The 21,855-nt window shown below is 40.4% G+C and overlaps 1 protein-coding gene across 3 annotated transcripts; it reads left to right on the top strand.

Moving 5' to 3' along the window:
• The first annotated feature begins 1,167 nt into the window (after positions 1-1,167).
• Positions 1,168-20,571, top strand: Aptx (aprataxin). 3 transcript variants are annotated; one of them, XM_026387952.2, is made up of 8 exons: positions 1,168-8,500; positions 13,874-14,008; positions 16,084-16,130; positions 16,333-16,635; positions 17,242-17,301; positions 18,091-18,317; positions 18,587-18,690; positions 19,426-20,571. In XM_026387952.2, exons 2-8 carry the CDS (start codon positions 13,879-13,881, stop codon positions 19,578-19,580), a joined length of 1,026 nt encoding a protein of 341 aa, XP_026243737.1. In that variant the 5' UTR covers positions 1,168-8,500; positions 13,874-13,878; the 3' UTR covers positions 19,581-20,571. The 3 variants fall into 3 exon arrangements, with proteins under 3 accessions (XP_026243737.1, XP_026243738.1, XP_026243739.1); XM_026387953.2 differs by having other exon boundaries at positions 1,168-9,133; XM_026387954.1 differs by lacking the exon at positions 1,168-8,500 and having other exon boundaries at positions 13,958-14,008; positions 16,089-16,130.
• The last annotated feature ends 1,284 nt before the right edge of the window (positions 20,572-21,855 follow it).

Here is a 21,855-nt window from a genome sequence, read left to right as displayed (position 1 = left end):
TGTGGATGAAATTCAGGACATTATGCTACGTGAAATAAGCCAGTCACAAAAAGACAAATACTGTATGATTTTATTTAGGTGAAGCTTTTAGAGTGGTTAAACTCATGGAAACTGAAAGTAGGACAATGGGTTATAGGGGTTAGGGAGGGGAAAATGAGTTGTTTAATTGACAAAAGTTTTAATTTTGCAAAATGGAAAAGTTCTGGAGATTATTTGCACAATAATGTGAAGTCACTGAAAGAGTTTTGTCTTTTTTGTTTGTTTGTTTTTTAAGTACTGGGGATTGAACCTAGAGGTGCTTTACCACAGAGCTACATGCCCAGCCCTTGTTTGAGACAGGCTTTCAATAAGTTGCTTAGGGCCTCCCTAAATTGATGAGGCTGGTCTCCCGACTTGCATTCCTCCTGCCTCAGTCTCCTGATTTGCCAGGATTACAGGTGTGTGCTATGGTATCTGGAGACTGAAAGTCTTAAGAGTCTGCCATGCCCTTAGCCACACATTACGCCATGTGACCTTGCTTTTGGGGTCATTAATACACCATACACAATGGGCTAGACTTAACAAGCTGGGCATGGAAATGCTGCCAATTTTTGCATATTATACAATGAATAATGCAATTAGAATGATCCAATTAAATTGTTAGACACAAGAAACACCAGGGCAGGCCAGGTATAACAGAGGTGAAGGGAAGCTTAATTCTGAGTGAACAACAAAACTGGTCAGGTCACCAGAACTACTTCTTTTAATCTTGAGCAGTTGTGAACCACATTCCTCAGCCTTGAGGCTTGTGTGGCTGCTGAGGTAGTTCCTGTGTTCCCCACTTCCTTGTGTGATCCTAATACAAACCTGCATCTTGCTAACAAAAGCAACTCTCTCTGATTTCCCCGCAAGCACCTCCCACCCTTTTGTTTTGGTAGCTCTAGCATACAATGGATCTCTGCTTTTCCAAGGAAGGAAACAGTATTCCACATTGATCAAGAAATGGGACTCCTTGAGTTTAATTTTCATTTGAGAAAAATTCTTTACTGCTTTCACTCAGGAGATAGGAATTAAAAATGCTCTACGAGAGCTATGTCCCTACCCTTTTTAAAAATTTGAGACAGTCTTGCTGAGTTGTCCCGGCTGGCCAGATACTTCATCTACTGAGATGAAAAGACCCCCGTTTCCCTGTCCAAGGAGAATCACACGAAACACTGGCTGCAATAAGCAAGAGGTGATTTATTGGGACACAGGCGCCTGCGGGTGCCCAGCAGAACCTCAGCCGGAGCTTTGGTGAGCTGGCACACCGGGCTTGGGGATACAGAGATTTTTATAGGGTAAAGGGGCAGTTTTCACGCGGGGGAAGCAATAGGTTTCTTAATAGTTAATTTTAAACCCAGCATATAGGCTACCTAAAGGGCAAAGTTGTTTTTCACTTTATGTTACTGGAAAAAAAAACATAAAAGCTACATGTTTGCACTCTGGTCCTCTTGTTCCTGCTTATTCAGGCATGCCTTGGGACCTAACTAATTATCTGAAAAACACCTCTGGTGCCTCGGTGGTTTTGCAACTAGGCCTGAGGTTGTTGGGCTGGGGTCTTTCATTCCCCCCTTTTTCTTGATCATGGATAGAATCTTATATCCATTGTCTTGTGTTTTCCCTGAGTCATTCCCAGCATGGCCTCCATTTTAGATTTCACTCGATATTAGACCTGATTTACCTAACTACACTGACTGCCTAACTTTAAATCTGGCTTTATTCCCCCCTCTAATTTGGGAACTCCTTACTGCTGTAAGGAAAGGGGGCGAAGATCTTTCTGACTTCTTCAGGCTGACAAAAAGGGGCGATGTTGGGGCAAGCAGTTTGGAGTCCCCCCTTTTTAAAAATCGGGTCAATCGAGTGGTCCATGATAGGCTGGAGGGCCATTTGAGTGATGGGTGGTCTATAAGAGAAACAAGAATTCATTAGTACTGGAACCATATTGATGCAGCAATAAATGCCATAGCACAGGAATATGCCAATGAGTATGATGGCAAAGACAAAGACTAACAATGTTTTCCGCCAGGAAGTACCAAGAACCAAAAGCTAAGATATTGTTTCCATGTTAAAGTTGCTGAGGACATGGCTTCCATCTGAGCATGTAAATCTTTAAGGATATTTGTCACATTGCCAGAATTGTCAGGGATGTAAACACAACATTTAACTTTTAGGGTTACAGTTATCCTTCCCTTAAGATATAGTTTAATAATTTAATGTCATCTGATCTTGCAAAATCTTTTTACTAGTATGACCTGTGTCTAATAGAGAAATCTAATTCTGTTACTTAGGGCTGGATACTCATACTAGCAAACACCAAGCCTACCTGTATAGGTTAGGAATATCTGTGGGCCTTAAACTAAAAACTACTCTAGCAGTTTCTTTTGATAGTTATCAGGCATTCTTACCTAAGAATCTCTTTTGCAGCCTCCAGTTTACTTATTTATGGAAGTTACATTTAACTATTATTATTATTTAAAATGCACAGGAACAGCTATGTTTTGGCTTTGACTGTCTTTGCTAAGTGTTTAAGATGAAGCAAGTCAAACTGACTTTGTTTCCATCTATTGTTACCAGTCAGCTGAATCTCCTGGGAGTCCTCGGGAACTTCATAGCAGCTTCTCAGTTCTGCTAGTGCCATTTGCGCAAGGATGGGTCCAGGCCTTGCTTGACCACGTGGCTTCCCTCGGAAGCATCAGGGATGTCTCCCTTTTCTGATGACCCTCCTCTTCACAGAAAATGCACTGATTGGCTTTCTGTCCTCCACTGGTCTCATTAATCTCCCTGATCAGGAGGTTATGTGGCCTAGAGTTGCAGAGCTCTTTGGAGAAGTCCCCTATCCCTTGATTCAGACTGACTCAGAGGGCAAGAGCCAAATATTGGTTTTCTTGGCCCTTTTTAATTTAACTTTAATTTTAAAACTTAATCTTAAACATCCAGCAAATAAACTTCAACAGCCTTGTATTAAGAGTACTGGGCCTTAATGTCTATCTCTTTCCTGTAGGTGCTAACTCATTATCTTAAATTAACCCAAGTTGTGAGTTCTTAAAGCAGTACCTCTTTAAAACATTAACAGGCAATCCTTAGACCATCTAAAAGCAAACTACAAAACAAAACTAACTAAGATAAAAACATATTTAGTTTATGTAATAGCTACCTTGAATTCTGGCAGAGTTATACATTATAATTCCCTGTTTGAGGTCCTGGCAATCGTGACAAAAACCAACTTTTGGACACAACCTTAAATGCAATGAAATCTGGCCTACTTCTTTTATAGTCACTTTTACATGAGATGGGACATAGAGCCTTATCTCAAGTAAGGCGGGGCTCATCATAAGTCTTAAATATTATAGTTCTGAAGCTGATCTTTGCGTTTTAGACATCATTTTACAAAGCCTACATAAATTGTTGCTCAAATTTACATGAACATTAGCTAACACAACATAGTATCACATCTAAAACATGAATTAAAGAAAGGCTGAAAGCTTTTAACTTTTTGTAGAGAAGTAGCAAAGTACTTTTGTGTTTTGCAATAAAACCTTTACATAGATTAAGCTCTCATTAACTTAAAAATACATTTAAACTGTATCTCAGTGTAAAAAGTAACATAGAACTTTACATATTTTACTGATACCAAGTCCAGTTATAGAACACAAATAATAAAGCTTTTACCTCACAAACTTGTGTACCTGGAAGACATGAACACATTAAAATTACCATAATTACGTTGATGATTTTATGTTAACCATGTTTGGCTTTTAAAGAAATGACTAAGGGGGATATGGCAGGGCTTAGATAAATGGCAGGCAACCTGTCTATTGGCAAGTTCTTTCAGATATCATCACCAGCACCTGAAGAAGATCAGAGCGAATAAAAACAGAATAAAGATAAAAATTAGAGCAAAAATCAATTTCTGGCAGAAGTTCATGCCTGGTAGTGAGCTTCAGCACTGAGTGAACTGTTCTCTTGAAGATGTTGGGGGTCCATCGGTCATCAGAGGCTGGTTGTGCCTAAGTAGAAGCTGGTTGGAAGTTTAATTTGAGACTTTCTGCAATCGGATTTGAAGGAACTTCATTATGCAGAGCAAAAGAGTACAAGAAAAGTATTGAAAAATAACAGTTGTTGTTTAACCATAGTTGTGTAACTTAAATTTACATAAACCTCCTTTATTTTTTTTTACTTAAACCTTTTTGATTACTTAGTCACATAGACTTTCCTATCTAGAAACACAATTTTTAGAACCTTTCAGTTTTTCAGTTTTTCTTTTCCATCTGTTATCCTCCTTTTGTTCACATTTTGAAACAATACCTGTAAATTTTTGAATTTAAGCAGATTATTTCATAGACATCAACATTTTATTAGAGCCTTTTTGAACACCTAGAAAAACTTATAAGCTTAATTTTAAAAACATCTTTACTTTCATTTGTTTACCCAATTTAAATTGAACCATTTGAATCACGTGAATTAAAGATATTTGGATCCATTTTTAAATTTTTTATGAGCGCTCCTCATTTGTCAATTTGTCATATCACTTCAGGATATATGGACATACACACATATAGACATACCGACATACAACACATAACAAGAGTGTGCACACATAATAGTGACGGCCTTGTAGCTTTTCGCAGATGAAATCTCCATTGCAATGTTTCAAAAAAACTCCAGTTGATCAAAAATAGAACTTATCAGAAAAAACATTAACTTGTCTGTAGGAACAAAATCATGAGCTCAAAAAAATATAGAATCTAAGAAAAGGCAAAAAAGTCCTAGAAAAATTGACCGGCCAGTAATTAGTAAATGCCATACAATTTACTCTTTGGTTTAATCTGGTTTGAGTTCCCATAAAAAGACACTTTTACCCTTTTTTTTTTTCCCTTGGGCCTGAGCTCCAAGCTGCTTCTGTTTACATATTAGCTTAAACCCTGGCTGAGGTCTGGAAGGAACTGGGAAAACCGGAATTCTGAGCAGAAACTTTATGCCTAAGGTATTTTAACCATAAGTCACAATTTATCTTTCTACACTAGAAAAGTTTGCTCCCACAAAACTGAAAATAGGATCTTTCTTGATAATATAGAGGCTACCACAGAAGAAATTTCTTCAGGATCATTAAGCCACTTTCTTTGTTCTGAAGTTTCTAAAGTAATATTAAGTTACATTAAATTGCCTGAAAAATTTTAAAAGAGAACCACACACCACCATGTATATCAAAATTAAGTTTTGAAAATTTCCAAGACTGTTGCTAATTAATGTCATTTCAATAAGCCAGACCAACGTTTTAATTTAACATTTTTTTTTTAAATCTTACACAGAGAGAGACAGATACCAAATCATAATTTACTATCCTTGCCCAAATCAATGCACTGTATACCTAGTGAAATCTCCTTAGGCTACCCAGTTCAAAGATTGATGAAAAAATAAAACTGAATGATTGGGAGTTACTTGCCAACTTGGAAGTAGAGTTCTTTTAATTTTTTATCCTAAGTATTTAAGTTCTCTGGTATGAACTATCTGAAATCTTAAACTAAACAATTACTTAAACCCAACTTTTAACTGCAAGATAGTGCAATGCTTTAGAAACCCATTCAGATACCAGATTGTTACAATAAAAAAATTAATTTTGTTAGACACACATTTAACTTAGATTATCCCCAAGAAACAATCTATAATAACCTTAAAATAGACCAGATAAGGAAAAAAAAAATCTCTCCAGGTTTTGAACTTCCATTTAATCATGACTCTTATCAGTGGCTAAAACAGACTATTGAAAGTTACCTATGTACCTTAGAGAACCTGGGCAGATTTTACTAATTATCTCATGTCTTTCTTAGTCCTACAACCTGAATTGCTAACATTTCTGACCTGCGAAGGAAGGGAAGCATCCAGGAGGAATGGATGCGGGGTTGGGAGTGTTGCATAGCCCATACGGAGGCAAATGTGATTGGGGCTTTCCCTCAGTGCCATTCATCTACCGATCGCCCTAGATACCCCTGGGGGCTGTCGGAAGGGGGTTCAAGAGAAAGGAACCTTAAGAATTCGTCTGAGAGTAGCCCAGACCGGAATTCCTCAGTTGTTCCAAACTCTTTCCTCTACCTCCACGCATCCGAGGCAGATCGGGATTCCAGACACTGTGTACTCACGCCAATTGCTCTCCAGGCCCAGACAGAAAAGTTGGAAACGGCTTTGGCAGAACCCAACATGCCTGCTCTGTACTGAACAGGTGATTGAGAGCTGCTTAGGCCGAGAAACCTTTCACCCGAGTCTTGAAGAGTGGCGGCTGCACTAATTGCGTTTAAGTAGCCGTCGGGTGCCCGCCTTATCCTCCAGAGAGAAAGAGAGAGAAAGATGCACCTCAAACAGACATGGGGTGCATGCACTTACCTCGGTGTAGAATCTCAGTCTGGGACAGAATTTATGACTGAAAGTTTGGCTCCCATCCCTGAAGCCAATTAATGCTAATTTAATAATGAGGACAGGGTTTTGAGAAAAGTTAAAGCGAGATATCAAAGTTCTTTGATCCCCAGCAGGCGGGTGCACTCAGGCCAACTACAGGAAGAAAAGAAAACACTGCTTCCCTAATCTTGCTCACAATTTAGGTTAAAATCTAGCTAAAGTTATCTCCATACCTCTAGGGCAGATTGGAATTTGGGACTCTGCATCGGTCAAACTAAAACAATGCCATCACACTTAACAGAGACACAGACAAAAAGACACACAGAGACACACACAAAGACATAGATTCCCTTTTCAGATTGTCAAAAAAATGAAAGTGGGTGTTGGCCCCAAGCCGACTGGGGCCTTCCCTTCAGACAAGCGAATTGGGGGAGCATCCCCCTCAGATTGGGTCTGACAATACCAGATTGGGAGATTCTCTTGCCAATGGTCAAGGGTGAGACCCAAAGGGATCCTAATTGATTGCCCCATGTTAGTTTCAGATGAAGGGATTGAATACAGAGACAGAAACAATAACACAATAACCACAATAACACTGCAATCAGACCAAAGAGAAAGAGCGCTGCGCAAGTTCAAAACAAATGGCTTAGGCGAAGCACAAGCTTCGCCGCTGCCTACAAAGACCAAATGGCTTAGGCGGAGCAGAAGCTTCGCCGCTGCCTACAAAGTGTTCCCCGGGACGTCTCCCGGGGTGGCAGGGGAGAAGTCCGAGTTCGTCAACTCCTTCTCAAGCTGCCCAAAATACAAAGGGACTACGCGTAATCGTACAAATGCAGCGCATAGAAACCAAGTACCAGTCAAAGGTTACAAATAAAGAAGTGACACCAGACAACACGACAAACACAACATGAGCTGGCCAGCTTACCTCCCAGTGATGCCAGGTGGTCCTTGGGCAGGGATCCGGACGGGGTGGGGGAGGAGCAATCTCGGTGGAACCTCCAAATGAAAAGACCCCCGTTTCCCTGTCCAAGGAGAATCACACGAAACACTGGCTGCAATAAGCAAGAGGTGATTTATTGGGACACAGGCGCCTGCGGGTGCCCAGCAGAACCTCAGCCGGAGCTTTGGTGAGCTGGCACACCGGGCTTGGGGATACAGAGATTTTTATAGGGTAAAGGGGCAGTTTTCACGCGGGGGAAGCAATAGGTTTCTTAATAGTTAATTTTAAACCCAGCATATAGGCTACCTAAAGGGCAAAGTTGTTTTTCACTTTATGTTACTGGAAAAAAAACATAAAAGCTACATGTTTGCACTCTGGTCCTCTTGTTCCTGCTTATTCAGGCATGCCTTGGGACCTAACTAATTATCTGAAAACCACCTCTGGTGCCTGCGTAGGTTTGTGACATGCCTCGGTGGTTTTGCAACTAGGCCTGAGGTTGTTGGGCTGGGGTCTTTCAGAGATGCCTTTGAATAACTGAATATGTGACTTTAAGGGAATATCTTGGAATTTCTATAAAAATCACGACACACATCTCATCCTGCCCTCTTATTTTCTCCTCCCTGATTGTCCTTCAGTTCAGGTATCTCTCTGCCTCTCTGCTCTCCAGTCTTTTCTTTCCCACCACCGCTTCTCAAAGGGAGAAAGCAGACTGTAGTTTAGAAAGGGGGCGGCAATGCTACCGCGGGTCCTGCCTTCGGCTTGAATGTTGGCTCTAAATGTAGTGAGCTGCTTCTTCTTACAATGGGAGTGTCAAGATGCTGCGGAGAAAAGCCACAGAGGAGACTGCAGCTTTGTCTTTCCTAATTCAGAGACAGAGACAGTGACAGGCGAGTGGCCCTCAGGTAGAGCGGTGCCGAGAGAGCTCTCCCCACCGGGATAACTGGCAGGACCGACACTAGGAATTGTGAGGGACCAATTGGGACAGGCGCCTTTCCATCCGGGAACAGGGCGACACCCTTTCAGTCAATTCTCGAGAGAGGAACTAGCGGGGCCCAGGGTGCTCGCCAGCCGGCTCGTGACGTCATCCCGTGGCGCCGGAAGCGGAGGAGCCCGGAAGGAGTAACGTGAACGTTTTGGTCTCGTTAACTCGAGGTAAGGCCATGGCCGACCTACCTCGTCTTTTGGCCGTGTGGGTTGAAGGAGGGTGTCTGCATTAGGCCAGGGCTTCTGCTATCCTTGAGCGATGTGGCCTGAAGGACGCTCTCACGGCTTCTTTCTTAGTACATGTCGCTTCATCCTTCCCTCCTGCTCTCGTGGGCGTGTCTCAGCATGTGTTCACGTTGGTCTCCGCCCCTCTTCGCGACACCCTTACCCACCTCTGTCGCCCTACAAGCCGGAAAAAAACTTAGCTCCTGGATCCGCCCCAACCAGTTGGGAAAGGTACTTTCCGCCAGAAGCACCTCCCTTCGCGGCGTCCTCAACAGGCCTTGTAGGAAAAAGACTTACAGAAGCAAGCCTTTCCTCTTACACACCAGTGAGCGGATCTGCAAAGCAGGGATATTTGAGGTCCCATCCCATTTGGAATTAAAATGGCCCATGTTTGGACTCTAGGGAATTTGACTTACGTTGGGAATTTAGTAGAACACTTGAGTCAGGATTGTTCACTTGGGGAGACAGTACAGATTTGTGTCTTTTGACCTTAGTTGCACAGTCTTCGCTTTTGGATGATCTTTTATCATATCTGAAGCTCCTCCTTTAATCCTATTTTCACTATTAACAGGAATGGTAAGTGTTGAGTTTAAATAACTTGCCTGGGTTACACAGTGAGTAGGTGCTCAAGATTTGAACTCAAGCAGTCTTAACTTTGAAGTCTTGGTTGGTCATCACTATCCCATATTGATTTCCTTCAACTATTCAGTAAATTCCCAAACACCTCACTCTGTTGTTACTTGTTATTTTATGGTGTAAATTACAGTCATCAGATATGTTTTCCCTCAAATTAATTAATTTTCTTTTTTTTTTTTTAAAGAGTGAGAGAGAGTGAGAAAGAGGGAGGGAGAGAGAGAGAGAACTTTAATATTTATTTTTCAGTATTTGGCGGACACAGCATCTTTGTCTGAATGTGGTGCAGAGGATCGAACCCGGGCCGGCATGCGTGCTACCACTTGAGCCACATCCCCAGCCCTTAATTTTCTTTCTACCAGAGATTGAATCTCCTGTATGCTAGACACGTGCTATACCAATGAGCTATATTTCTACCTCCTTTTAAAAATTTGATACAGGTTCTTGCTGAGTTACCAAGGCTGTCCTTGAACTCAGAATCCTTCTTCCTCACCTCCCAAATAATTAGAATTACAGGTGTGGACCACCACCTCCAGCTTTCCTCTCAAATGTCTTCCTTTGTTTCCTTCTTAACAATATCGCCTATATTTACACTCATCTTTCCTTTTCTTTTAGCTTCAGGATGAGTGTGTCTCTGGCCATAGAAATCCCTTGATCTTTGATTCTGACCTTTTTTTATGCCTTTGTTTATAAGACCTTGTTTTCATTTGTCATTTCTGCCTCTTTCAGTTTGTGTTCCAGTAAGAATAAATAGGTTCCTGACACTCCCAACTAAAGAAAGAAAACATTTCTGATGATTGTCTTCCTTTTGTTGTCCACTAGTAACTCTCTTCCCTTTGTTATCCATACTGTTTTAGAGTATTATAAATTCTGTCCCCATTTTCTCACCTCCCATTCTCTTTTGCAGTCTAGTTTTCAGACTCATTATTCTCTTGACATTTCATCCTAAGGTCGTCAGTGATTGGTTACCAGACCAATAGGCATTTTTCTTTTCTTCCTTCCTTCCCTTTTTTTTTTTTTTTGGCACCAGGGATTGAATCCAGGGGTGCTCAACTACTGTACCACATCTTTAGCTCTTTTTTAAAAAACATTTTGAGGCAGGGTCTCGCTTAGTTGCTAGGGCCTCGCTGAGTTGCTGAGGCTGGCTTTAAACATGTGATCCTCCTGCCTCAGCCTCCTGAGCTGCTGACATTACAGGCAGGTACCATCACACCTGATAAGATAGGCATTTTTTGGGTTTGGGGTTGTGGCTCAGTGGTAGAGCACTTGCCTAGCATATGTGAGGCACTGGGTTCAATTCTCAGCACCACATGTAAATAAATGAATAAATTAAAGGTCAACACCTAAAAAATGTATTTTAAAAAAAGATAAGCATTTTTCAGGCATTACTGGATTCCTTTACTGCTTTTGGAACTTGATCATATCTTTTATACCTTACTCCTCTGCTTTCCAGGACAATATGCTCAGCTGGTTTATTCAAGTATTTATTATGATACAGAAATGAGCAAGACAGATAATTTTTTTCTTTAAAAAGTTTACATTCTAGGGGCTGGGGATGTGGCTCAAGCGGTAGCGCGCTCGCCTGGCATGCGTGCGGCCCGGGTTCGATTCTCAGCACCACATACAAACAAAGATGTTGCGTCCGCCAATAACTAAAAAATAAATATTAAAATTCTCTCTCTCTCTTTCTCTCTCTCCCTCTTTCACTCTCTCTTTAAAAAAAAAAAGTTTACATTCTAGTTGTTTCTCCTTGTGTTTTGTTTACCAGTCATTTCTCCTGTGTATGTTTTTTTCCCCTTTCCCTAAAATATTTGATGTTTCCACTGCCTGTGATTTTAGCTCCTTTGCTCTTTTCATTCTATGTACACTTTCTGAGTGAGTACATTAAATAGCTTGGTTTAAAGTACCTACTCCATGCTCCCAAATCAAAGTTGTCAGGTTAAAACCTCTTTTTTTTTTTTTCTTCTTTTTTCTTCTTGAGATTCACTATTGAGCTACTTCCGTGGTCCTTTTTATTTTTTATTTCAGAACAGGGTGTTGCTAAGTTGCTGAAGCTGGCCTCAAACCTGCAGTCTTCCTGTTTCAGCCTTCTGAGTTGCTGAAATTGTAGGCATGTGTCACCTATGCCTGGCTCCCTGGATAGCTGTACTTGCAAGTCCCACAGACTTCAGAGGCCTGAAACTGAACTCAACATCTTCCCCAAACTTACTCTTATTATATTCATCACTAAATCTTGATTTTACCACCTAAATGTTTCTCAAATCTATGTTCACTTTTTTGTTCCTAATACAGTGGCTCACCCTACCCTCCTTTTTTTGGCAGGGGACACATAGGAGTGGGTGGCCGAAGCTGTAAATAGTCCCTGTCCCTACTCTCAAACTATACTCTTTTATGGTTTCTTTTAATTGTCAGCATCAGTTTTCATTCACCACATTACTTATTTCCCAGTGCATAACAAAGACTTGCTTTTCAGTCCATTACCTGCTCATTTGTCAGATTCTAGAAAGTGCAAACAGATGTCCCTCAGAACACACAGCATTTTAAAGTTGGACCTGCCTCTAGCACTGTCATCATTTGGGGCTTCAGGTTTAGGATTTTAGATTTACAGCTGAATTTTGTGGTTCTTACATCAGTGTCCTCCCCGAGACCTGCTGAACTGCCTTTTGAATCTCTGTGGTCTACATATGTATTAACAGCCTCTTGACTAGTCTCTGACTCTAGCTTTCTCCACTCTACCCTGCCTGTACACAGCTGTTGGCAAAATGTTGACTTCTGTTGTTTCATTTTACTGTGAAGCTCAAAACCTGGCGGTTGACTAATATTGATTATGTTAAATTTAAACTTCTCAGTTTAGTGTTCTTTCAACACTTCTGCCATTTTTTCCTCTTTCTCTCTTTTTCTTTTTCTTTCTTTCTTTTTTTTTTTTTTTTTTTTTTTTTTTTTTTTTTTTTTGTGTGTGTGTGACTCTCTGGGACAGCTCCTCTGGTTTAGCAACTAAGTCTGCTTTCTCTCCCTGGTCCATGGCTTGCCATTGCTGAAAACTGTGCTGTCACTTATGCTTTTAAAAATGAAATAATGAAATACCCTTTCCTACTCTTTTCTTTCCTTATCAGTCCCCTTGGTTTCTGGCCTTCTCTAACTGGGTGGTTTCTGGAAGCCTTTCCTGACTAATACAGGACCTTCTTAGCCTGCATATTCTCATATTAATCTAGTTCCTGTGAATTTGCACCTCTTCAGCTTTCATTTTCTCACTCTGCTTTGTATTGGCTTGTCTTTGCAGATAGTAATGAAACTCTGATTTTTAAAATTCTGTTTTCTTTTTTCTTTATGAACACTAAGTTTTTGCAGACAGCATAACTGCTGCTTTGACTGCAGGCCTCATTTCTCTGTGAAGGGGGTTGTCAGAGACTTGAGCATTGATTTGGAATCTAGGGGAGGTGTCCCAAAGATCGAGTCCTGTACTTACCTGTGATTCCCCTTTCCACCTCTGGGGTAATCTCATTCTCTCTTTTTGTCTTAGCTTCATGTTGATGCCTATCAAATATATATGTTCTGTTCATCCCTTTTTCTTTCTTTTTTAAAAAAATATTTATTTTTAATTATATTTGGACACAACATTTTATTTATTTATTTATTTTACTGGTGCTGAGAATCACACGTGATTCTCAGGGCCTCACACGTACTGGGTGAGTGCTCTACCGCTGAGCCACAACCCCAGGCCCCAGTTCATCCCTCTTTCTCTAGCTTCATCTTTGCATATCCCTACTTGACCCTTGGATCTTCCACAGACAGCTTAAACTAATTGTGTTTTAATATCAAATTGGTCCTTCTTCACCTTCACCTCTGTCCTTAAATTATGTCTTCCTGTATATTTTTTATTTTGGTTAATGGACACCTTCTAAATTAGGAATTTTGATTTGGTGTCTCTCTTTACTTCTTTGTCATCCCCCAAATGTCATTAAGTTTACCTTCCAGATTTCTCAGGCTTTTCTGCTTTTGCTTGGTCCATCTCTTCTGTGAATTTCTTTATTTTTTTCTGATACTCTAAAATAACCTTTATTTTTCAAAAGAACATCAGCACCTCCATTGTACAGGTTGTATATTATGACAGATGGGAATAACATGTATTGTTTTAATAGCAGTATATTATTTCAATTAAGAAAGGAAAACTTTCTAATACACATAAAGACATCTAAGAACTGAGGAACATCTTTGTTCTTATGTTTGTAGTTCTCTGATAGGCAAACTCCTTCATGTATTTTAAAACCCTGATAAATATTCCTTCCTCATAAAACATTTTTAAATACCCTCCTCAGGAGTCAGTCAGTTCTCTCTCTGGGCTAATGCCACATTTGGTTATTTTCTTCTTATAGTGCTTATGTAGCCTTAATGTCCAGCACATAAAGTATATGAATAAATTTGTAACAAATATTTGATTGCTTAGTATGATTCAGGCAAGGAGGTAAATACCTGTATTATTTCATTGAATCCTCACAGGAGCCTGATTGAGTCTTGTCATTATCACAAATTTATAGGTAAGGAAATTGAGGCTAGAAAGGTGAAGTCACCTGCCTCAAGATGAACAGCTGATAAATCACATGTTTGGTGGTGCTAGATTATAGACCTGGAGGACTTGTACTTGTGCATCTGTTTTTCCAGTAATTCTCTTGTTTTATCTCTCAGTGATAATGCGGGTGTGCTGGTTGGTGAGACAAGACATCTTGCACCAGCGAATCAAACTTCCACATTTGGAAACAGTTATGATTGGGCGTGGCCCAGAGACCAAGATCACTGATAAGAAATGTTCTCGACAGCAAGGTATTTGGTCATAGAAATGTGATTTCCATGTTTGGTTCTAGAAAATAGTGATCACCAAAGATGTGTATTTCCTGGGTGCTCTTGCTGGAAAACCTATTGTCTACCAAAAACTCAAGAACTAATCTCATTTAGATAACACCAGGGCCCCATTTTTTTGATTCTATACTCCCAATGTGGTAACATTCTAGGCAGGGGGAGGTGAGGGTTGGGAACAGACAGGTTTATCATTTTACCGTGGGATAATGGAATTGAGTCCTGTATACTGCTTTGTCCAGGGAGATTCCACACTGGATAATGAGACAGATTAATTTTGGAGTCTCCAGACTGAAATCATGTCTAAGAAGCAATGGAGTGGTGTCATCCCTTACATATAGCCTCACACAGAGAGCAATGTCTTTATAAGACTATATGGTATGCAGTTCTTTCATAGGGTTTATTTATTTCCCATATTTTTTATTGATGTATTATAATTACATATAATGGTGGGATTCATTGTTACATATTTGTATATGCCCATGATATAGCATTATAATTGGGCCAATATCATTCCCTAGTATTTCTTCTTTTCATAAGAAGAATGAAATGAAAGTCCTTGCTCTCAGGAAAAAGCCTTACTGTGTACCTCACTGTTTCCTGTAAACTTTGGAAAGGCCCAAGATACAGAAGCAGCCGCTGCCTCTTCCTATCCTGCTCCTCACAGCAGCAACTCTAGGGCATATGTGTGTGTATATCAGCCGGTGTATCTACTTATCTTTTCCTGATGAGCAGCTATGGTGTTTCTTGCTCCCTGTCTCAATCTCAGATAGTTAGTTCACTTACCTGCACATGAGTGTTTAATGTGACCTTTTCTTATACGTGCTCAGACTGTTCCATTTCTGCAGTTCTTTTTCTAAAATATTATTTCTTTTATTTTAAAAATATTTTTAGTTTTAGATGGACACAATACCTTTATTTTACTTATGTATACTTATGCGGTACTGAGAATTAAACCTAGTGCCTCGAACATGCTAGGCAAGCACTCTACCACTGAGCTGTAACTGCACCTCCTCTAAAATACTGTTTCTTTTCCTTCCAACCAAGGCCAACTGGGCTTTCTGTTTTACCTCTTTTCTCTGTTGAAGGTATCTGATAATATATTTTTTTTGATACCAAGAATTGAGCCCAGGGTTACTTAACCACTGAGTCATAGCCTCAGATTTTTTTTTTTCCTTAATGTTTTATTTTGAGACCAGGTCTCACTAAGTCCTTAGGGCATTGCTAAGTTGCTGAGGTTGGTCTCAAACTTGCAATCCTCCTGCCTCAGCCTTTTGAGTCACTGGGATCACAGGTGTGTGCTACCATGTCTGAGTATCTGATATATGTTAAATTTTTTTTTGTGTGTGTGCTGGAAATTGAACCCAGAGCTTCAAGCATGCTGGGCCAGTGCTCTACTACAGAGCTATGCCCTCAGCCCCTCTTTTCTTTCTTTGTTTTTTTTTTTTGGTATTGGGAATTGAACCCAGGGGCAGTTTGGCACTGAGTTATACCTCCAGCCCCCACCTTTTTTTTTTCTCTAATTTTTATGTTTCATTTTTGAGACAGGATCTTGCTAAGTTGTTCAGGGTCTCACTAAGTTGCTGAGGCCAGCTTTGAACTTGGGATCTTCCTACCTCAGCCTCCTGAGTCACTGAGATTAGTCACAGGCATGCATCACGGTGCCTGGCGATAGTTGTTTTTTTAATAATAGTGGAAGCCTGACTTAATCCTGAGCCAAGAACTTGGGTTTCTTGTTGGCAAAGTCTATAATCCTGAGCTGGCCAGGGGTTCTACCTTAGGGAATCTTGTAGGGATTCACTGAAGCTTTTTCATAGGATATTATCAGTAGCTAAGGGAATATATATACTGATGGACATTCTATGGAAGGATTGGAGCTCTTAGAAATTGTAGGATTTGGAACCCTAGCCACCTGTATATCAGGCAATTGTTCATCTGTTAGGCTGCCTTGTGCATTAAGGCTTCATTATCCTTTAGGGAGAATAGAAGCAAGTGCCTGATTTGTGTTGCATTTGTGTTTAACTTTTTCTAATCTCTTTCAGTACAGTTGAAAGCAGAGTGTAACAAGGGATATGTCAAGGTAAAGCAGGTATGTGTATGTGTAACTTGGATTTCCATTTTATACTTAATCTGTGCCAACTAGCGAAGGCTTCTCTGACATGTGTGGAAGTGATAGGTGAGCATTAAGCATAGTGACTGGCACCATAGTAAGAGGTCAGCATAGCAGCAGCTATATTACTTGTGGTGGTGTTGCTATTATTATAATTATTTTCTGATTATTTATTCCCTAGGTTGGAGTCAATCCCACCAGCATTGACTCAGTCATAATTGGAAAGGACCAAGAGATGAAGCTGCACCCTGGCCAGGTTCTCTACATGGTGAATGAACTTTATCCATATATTATAGAGTTTGAGGAAGAGGCAAAGAACCCTGGCCTAGAAACACACAGGAAGAGAAAGAGGTCAGGCAACGGTAATTCTGTAGAAAGGGATGCTGTCCAGGAAGCTGAGCCTGGGACAGGGGTGGAACCTGGGAGCAGCCCCAGACCATGCTCTATGGCCCCTCAAAAGGAGAAAGATGCATCTAACAAAAAGGTGAGGGAAGTGTGATTGATAGGTGATGTGGAGATTAAATGAGATATAATGACTGCTTCATTGTTTTGTATACTATAAAGCCAAGACACATGTGAGGGGTAATTAACTATAATAAGGGTTACTAACCATGATGAAAGAGTCACTTGTTTGTTGCATGAGAATCATTTGGGTGAATGTCCCTTTATGTGCTCATCTCTTAAATTCCTGAGGTAAGCCACTTGAAGGAAGGTAGTATGGTAATAATGTACTTAACATTGAACACTAAAATGAGTCATTTGTATATCTGTAGAAAGTTAACATTGGAACACTGTTTATAGATCATGTAGTTCATAGGCTGATATCGAAGTGAAAACTTGGTCAGGCTGAAGTTGGAGTGTGAGACGGCAAAGAAGATGTAATTCATGTTCTGGCATTTCTGGCCTCCATCTTAAAACCTAGTTCTGAATATAGGAAGACAATATTTTCCTAAAAGGCAAAAAATTGAAGTAAAGGAAGTCTAATTCTCAAAATCTAACCTTCAAAATTTCGTTAGACTTTTCTGTCACATAGTGATAACTAGTGATGAATTATTTGCATTTGCAATTTACATTGTCCTTTTTTGTTTAGGACTCACTGGGCCATTGGAGTCAAGGCTTGAAAATTTCTATGCAGGACCCCAAAATGCAGGTCAGAATAAAATTTTGAAACTTAAGTACATTTCATGTTGTACATGACCACTCTGCAGAGGCCATATTTCCAAATGAAATCAAAGGTTATCAGTCCGTCCAAGTGAGATTTGTTTTGCTATCCTATGAGAACAAGTGCTTTTTCCCATTGGCAGTAAGGTTCTTTGGAGAGAAGCTAAGTTCTTCAAAAGAATGTGCCTTCTGCCTTGTTTCTTTTAAACTTTTGGGTAGTGTTAAGAAAAGTCATGTTAACTTTATCATGGTCCCTTTTAAGGGAGCCTCAGGTAATGTCTGTACTGTAGTACTGTGCTGCACTAGGATTAAGTCAGCCATCATCCTTGAGGAACCTTTGAGGTCTGCTTCCATTACATCCTGATTGACAAGGGACCAGGTCTGTTAGGGCTCCTCAGAACCCATGCACATATATCATGCTGTCTCCTGTTTTAGAGTAAATGCATTTGAATTGATGCCTGCAGAGATTTTAATATCAGGTCTTTGGAAACTATTTTGTTCCATGCATCTTTTGTGTATTCTGTATAGTTTGGTGGTTGAAAACATGGACTCTGGAATCCACTTCATTTGTGTTGAAATCCTAGATTTCCCACTTAGTGGCTATGTGACTTGTAAGACACTTTCAGCTTCACTCTCAGTGCTCTTACCGCTTTTTTTTCCCCTCACCTCCCTTTGCACAATATAGTTTTGGGAATTAAGTGACTTAATGAATATGACAATACCTTGCACACAGAAGAATCTCAGATGTCTGTTTCCTGCTCTTTTGCCCCTCTGCTAGATTTACAAAGATGAGCAGGTAGTGGTGATTAAGGATAAATATCCTAAGGCTCGTCATCACTGGCTGGTCTTACCATGGGCCTCCATTTCCAGTCTGAAGGATGTGACTAGGGAACACTTTGAACTCCTCAAGCACATGCACACTGTTGGGGAAAAGGTGATTGCAGATTTTGCTGGATCTAGCAAACTCCGCTTCAGAATGGGCTACCATGCCATTCCCAGCATGAGGTATGCTTTTTTATTTTTTTCTTTTGGTACCAGGGTATTGAAGCCAGGGGCACTTAACCACTGAGCCACATCCCCAGGCCTTTTCTGTATTTTATTTAGAGTCTCCCTGAGTTGCTTAGGGCCTCACTAAGTTGCTGAGGCTGGCTTTGAACTCACAATCCTCCTGCTTCAGCCTCCCAAGGGGCTGGGATTACAGGCATGTGCCACTGTGCCTGGCAAGCAATTGTTTTTAATAAGTTTAATGATCAATTTTTTTTTCTTCCAACTAGCCATGTACACCTACATGTGATCAGCCAAGATTTTGATTCTCCTTGCCTTAAAAATAAAAAACATTGGAATTCTTTCAATACAGAATACTTCCTAGAATCAGAAGGTAAATAGTACTCTTTGATTTTTGCATTTTTTCCCCCTCAAACATATTACACTTGAATCAATTGTTTTACTAAATAACAACCTGCCCTCAAAAACCTGTGTACAACTTTATGTTCTCTACAAAGAGGGCACTATTAAAAAAAAAAAAACTGGAATATTTAGATTGTAATGTAATTGTCACTTTGCTCTGAGCAGCCTTCTTGAGAAAATTAGTAAGATGTAAGGGTCAAAAAGTGTTTTATTGTGACAACAGGAGAATTATTGGAGTCCATGGATGAGAAGGCTGTGAACAGAGGTGTCTTCTACTATCAGGAGGATGGGCAGGAGCTTGGGGGCTGCCTCATGTCAGAGTGGTTAATGAATATGGGAAGTTGTGTATATTTGGAGTAAGCATTGTTTGGTATATATTCTGTGGAACTTCTGATTCACTGAGGTGTTTATGGTGGTAGCTACCATTGATCAAGGACCAACCAGGTGTAAAGCTCTGTGATAAGTCCTTGACATAGGAACATGAAGCATGTTCTGAAGGAGTGTATTGTCTCAAAGATTGCTCAGATTTAGAATCTGATTATCAGGCCCATTTTCCAAATGTGAAGTCTACCTCAAGTTTTCTAGCTTTAGAATATCTGACATAAATGACTGGAATTATGGTTTTTTTTTCTTTTTGGTTATTTACGAACCATTACATTGGCTTTCCAGAGAGGCTAGGATCTGAACTTTTCTTCCCTGCTTGCAGCTGTGATCAAGATGGTACAAGAGTCTGGCAGAGTGACTGTTCGAGATGGGATGTCTGAGCTCTTGAAACTGCCCCTTCGTTGTCATGAGTGCCAGCAGCTACTGCCTACCATTCCTCAGTTGAAAGAGCATCTCAGGAGGCACTGGACAAAGTGATTCTTCAGATCCTGAACTTCTGCCACAAGTGTGACTGATGGGAATGAACTTGCTAGCACCTGTTCTGGGTTGCTTGTGAACATTTTCTCATTTCCCAAATTAAAACATACAGTTTTTTACAAAGCTTATTTTATTCTTGAGTGGCCACAATGTAGGGTCGCTCAAAATAGTTCAGGAATTATTAGGTAGAAATGGTTCAGGAATTAGGAATGTGTTCTCTGATGAGGTTGCTGGGACATGCCCGATTGCCATCTCCAGGACCAGCAGAGGGGTCATATGTTTTGGTTCCTTACATTTATCTTCTCTCTCTGGAGGCATGTGGGACCTTTTTGGCACCTTTTTGTCAAAGTAGCTTGTTTATCTTGAAGGCTCTGTGGGGTCAAGTTCCCTGACCTTAATCTATACTATACTAGTTTTCTTTCCTTCTTCATTACTTAATTTGTTCTGTTCCTTCCACTCCTTCCTACCCAAGGTCACCTAAATGCTCCCTCTCAGGAAGACCGTGTCATCAGTTCTTTACTGAACAGTGAGGCTAATTGAGAGGGCAGAAGGTGGAGTTTTCTTCTAGTACAGGGGTGCTGCCTGGTGAGGAAACACTCAACCAGCCATGTTCATTGCACTTTTGCACTCAGGTCTTTTTGCTGGCCTTCTTGGATCTGTCCATTTGCTTGAGGCATCTCTCTAGAGTGTTTGAAAATTATTGAAAGTCCTACTGACAATCAATCAGTGGGTTCTAATGTATATAGATGGTTCACAGAACCACAGCTTTATTTTTCCTCAAGAGCAAATTGGGATGGAACAGTTGTATCAAGTTGGTTTTTGGGTAATATCAGGACTAAAAGCAAAGGGAAAGCTAAAAGTTGATTTTGATCAAATTGTTGATATATTTGTGGATAACTTTTTATTTTTGAGTAGTGAGAAAAAGAACACCATTAACAAAATCTTCTATGGAGAAAAAACTTCAGTGTATAGAGACTATATTTGACCTCAGTTTTTGTCACAAATAAACAGGATGCCACAGAAGTTGCTTATTGAGCATGGTTTCAGTAGTAATTAGTGATTATAAAGCTACCATTTTCCAATTTCTATGTGTTCATATTATACTAAACATTTTATTCAAATTATTTCATTTAGTTCTCACGTACATAACTCTGTGAAGTAGATACTATTGTTATGCCCCTTTATGGTTGAGTATCTAATATTCTGTAAAGAGTTCTGGGCTCCAAAGTTGGTCTTGGTTTTGATACCTCAAACTCATTATTTCTTCTGTCAGTTTAACAGTATAAACGCAGGACTATCCATAAGGGGTCATAGGACCCAGGGCCCTTGGGCTTATATTGATCAAAAGCTTCCCATGGCATTTCACTGATTTCCCTGTAGCCAGCCAGTTCTTTTAAAGCCCTTTTAGTCCATTTTTCATATATCATCTCTATCCTCTGTTCTTTCTGCACTCCAGGAATGTAATCCTTACTGTTATGGTTTGCATGTGAGGTGTTCCCCAAAAGCTCTTGTGTGAGACAGTGCAAGAAGCTCAGATGAGAAATGATTGGGTCGCAAGAGTCTTAATCCAATCAGTGGGTCTAATCCCCTGAGGGATTAACTGGATGGTAACCCTAAAGTGGGAGGGTGTGGCTGGAGGAGGTGGGAATTGAGGCATGGCTTTGGGTATATATTTCTTTCTGGGGAGTGGAGTCTCTCTCTGCTTCCTCTTCACCATGTGAGCGGCTTCTGTCCACCACACTCTTCTTCCATGATATTCACCCTCATCTTGAGCCCCAAGAAATGGAGTCAGCCTTCTGAAGATTAAGATCTGCAAAACTGGCAGCCCTTAAATAAACTTTTCCTCCTCTACAGTTGTTCTGGTTGGATCCAGACCGGCTCCTAAAAGCCTGGGACCAGGGTAACCCTAGTTACAGCAGTGAAAAAGCTGACTAAAACACCTTGTCAGCCCATCTGCCCATCGTTCTTTCTGTCTGTCTTGATAGCCTGCTTGATTGTCTGCTTTCTTGCAGTGGTTGTCCATTTACTCTGTGTCCCATCAAGTTCTTCCCCAGCCCACCTGCAGAAGGGATGTGGTTTCATATCTTCCCCTTTTGCTGTCATCAGGCACCAGGCACTGAAACTCTTCAGAATTCTGGGTAGATTAGTTAAGAACAGATATGGATTCAGACTTGAATGTCATTTCTGACTCTGCTACTTAGAACTGAAGGATCTTGGTCAATTTACCTATTTTCATAGCTTCATTACTCACATGTGTAAATGGGCACATTAGGGC

The sequence above is a fragment of the Urocitellus parryii genome, chromosome 4 (genome assembly GCF_045843805.1).
Source record: "Urocitellus parryii isolate mUroPar1 chromosome 4, mUroPar1.hap1, whole genome shotgun sequence".
Classification (NCBI taxonomy): Eukaryota; Metazoa; Chordata; class Mammalia; order Rodentia; family Sciuridae; genus Urocitellus; species Urocitellus parryii.
This window is presented reverse-complemented; position numbering and strand designations above follow the sequence as displayed.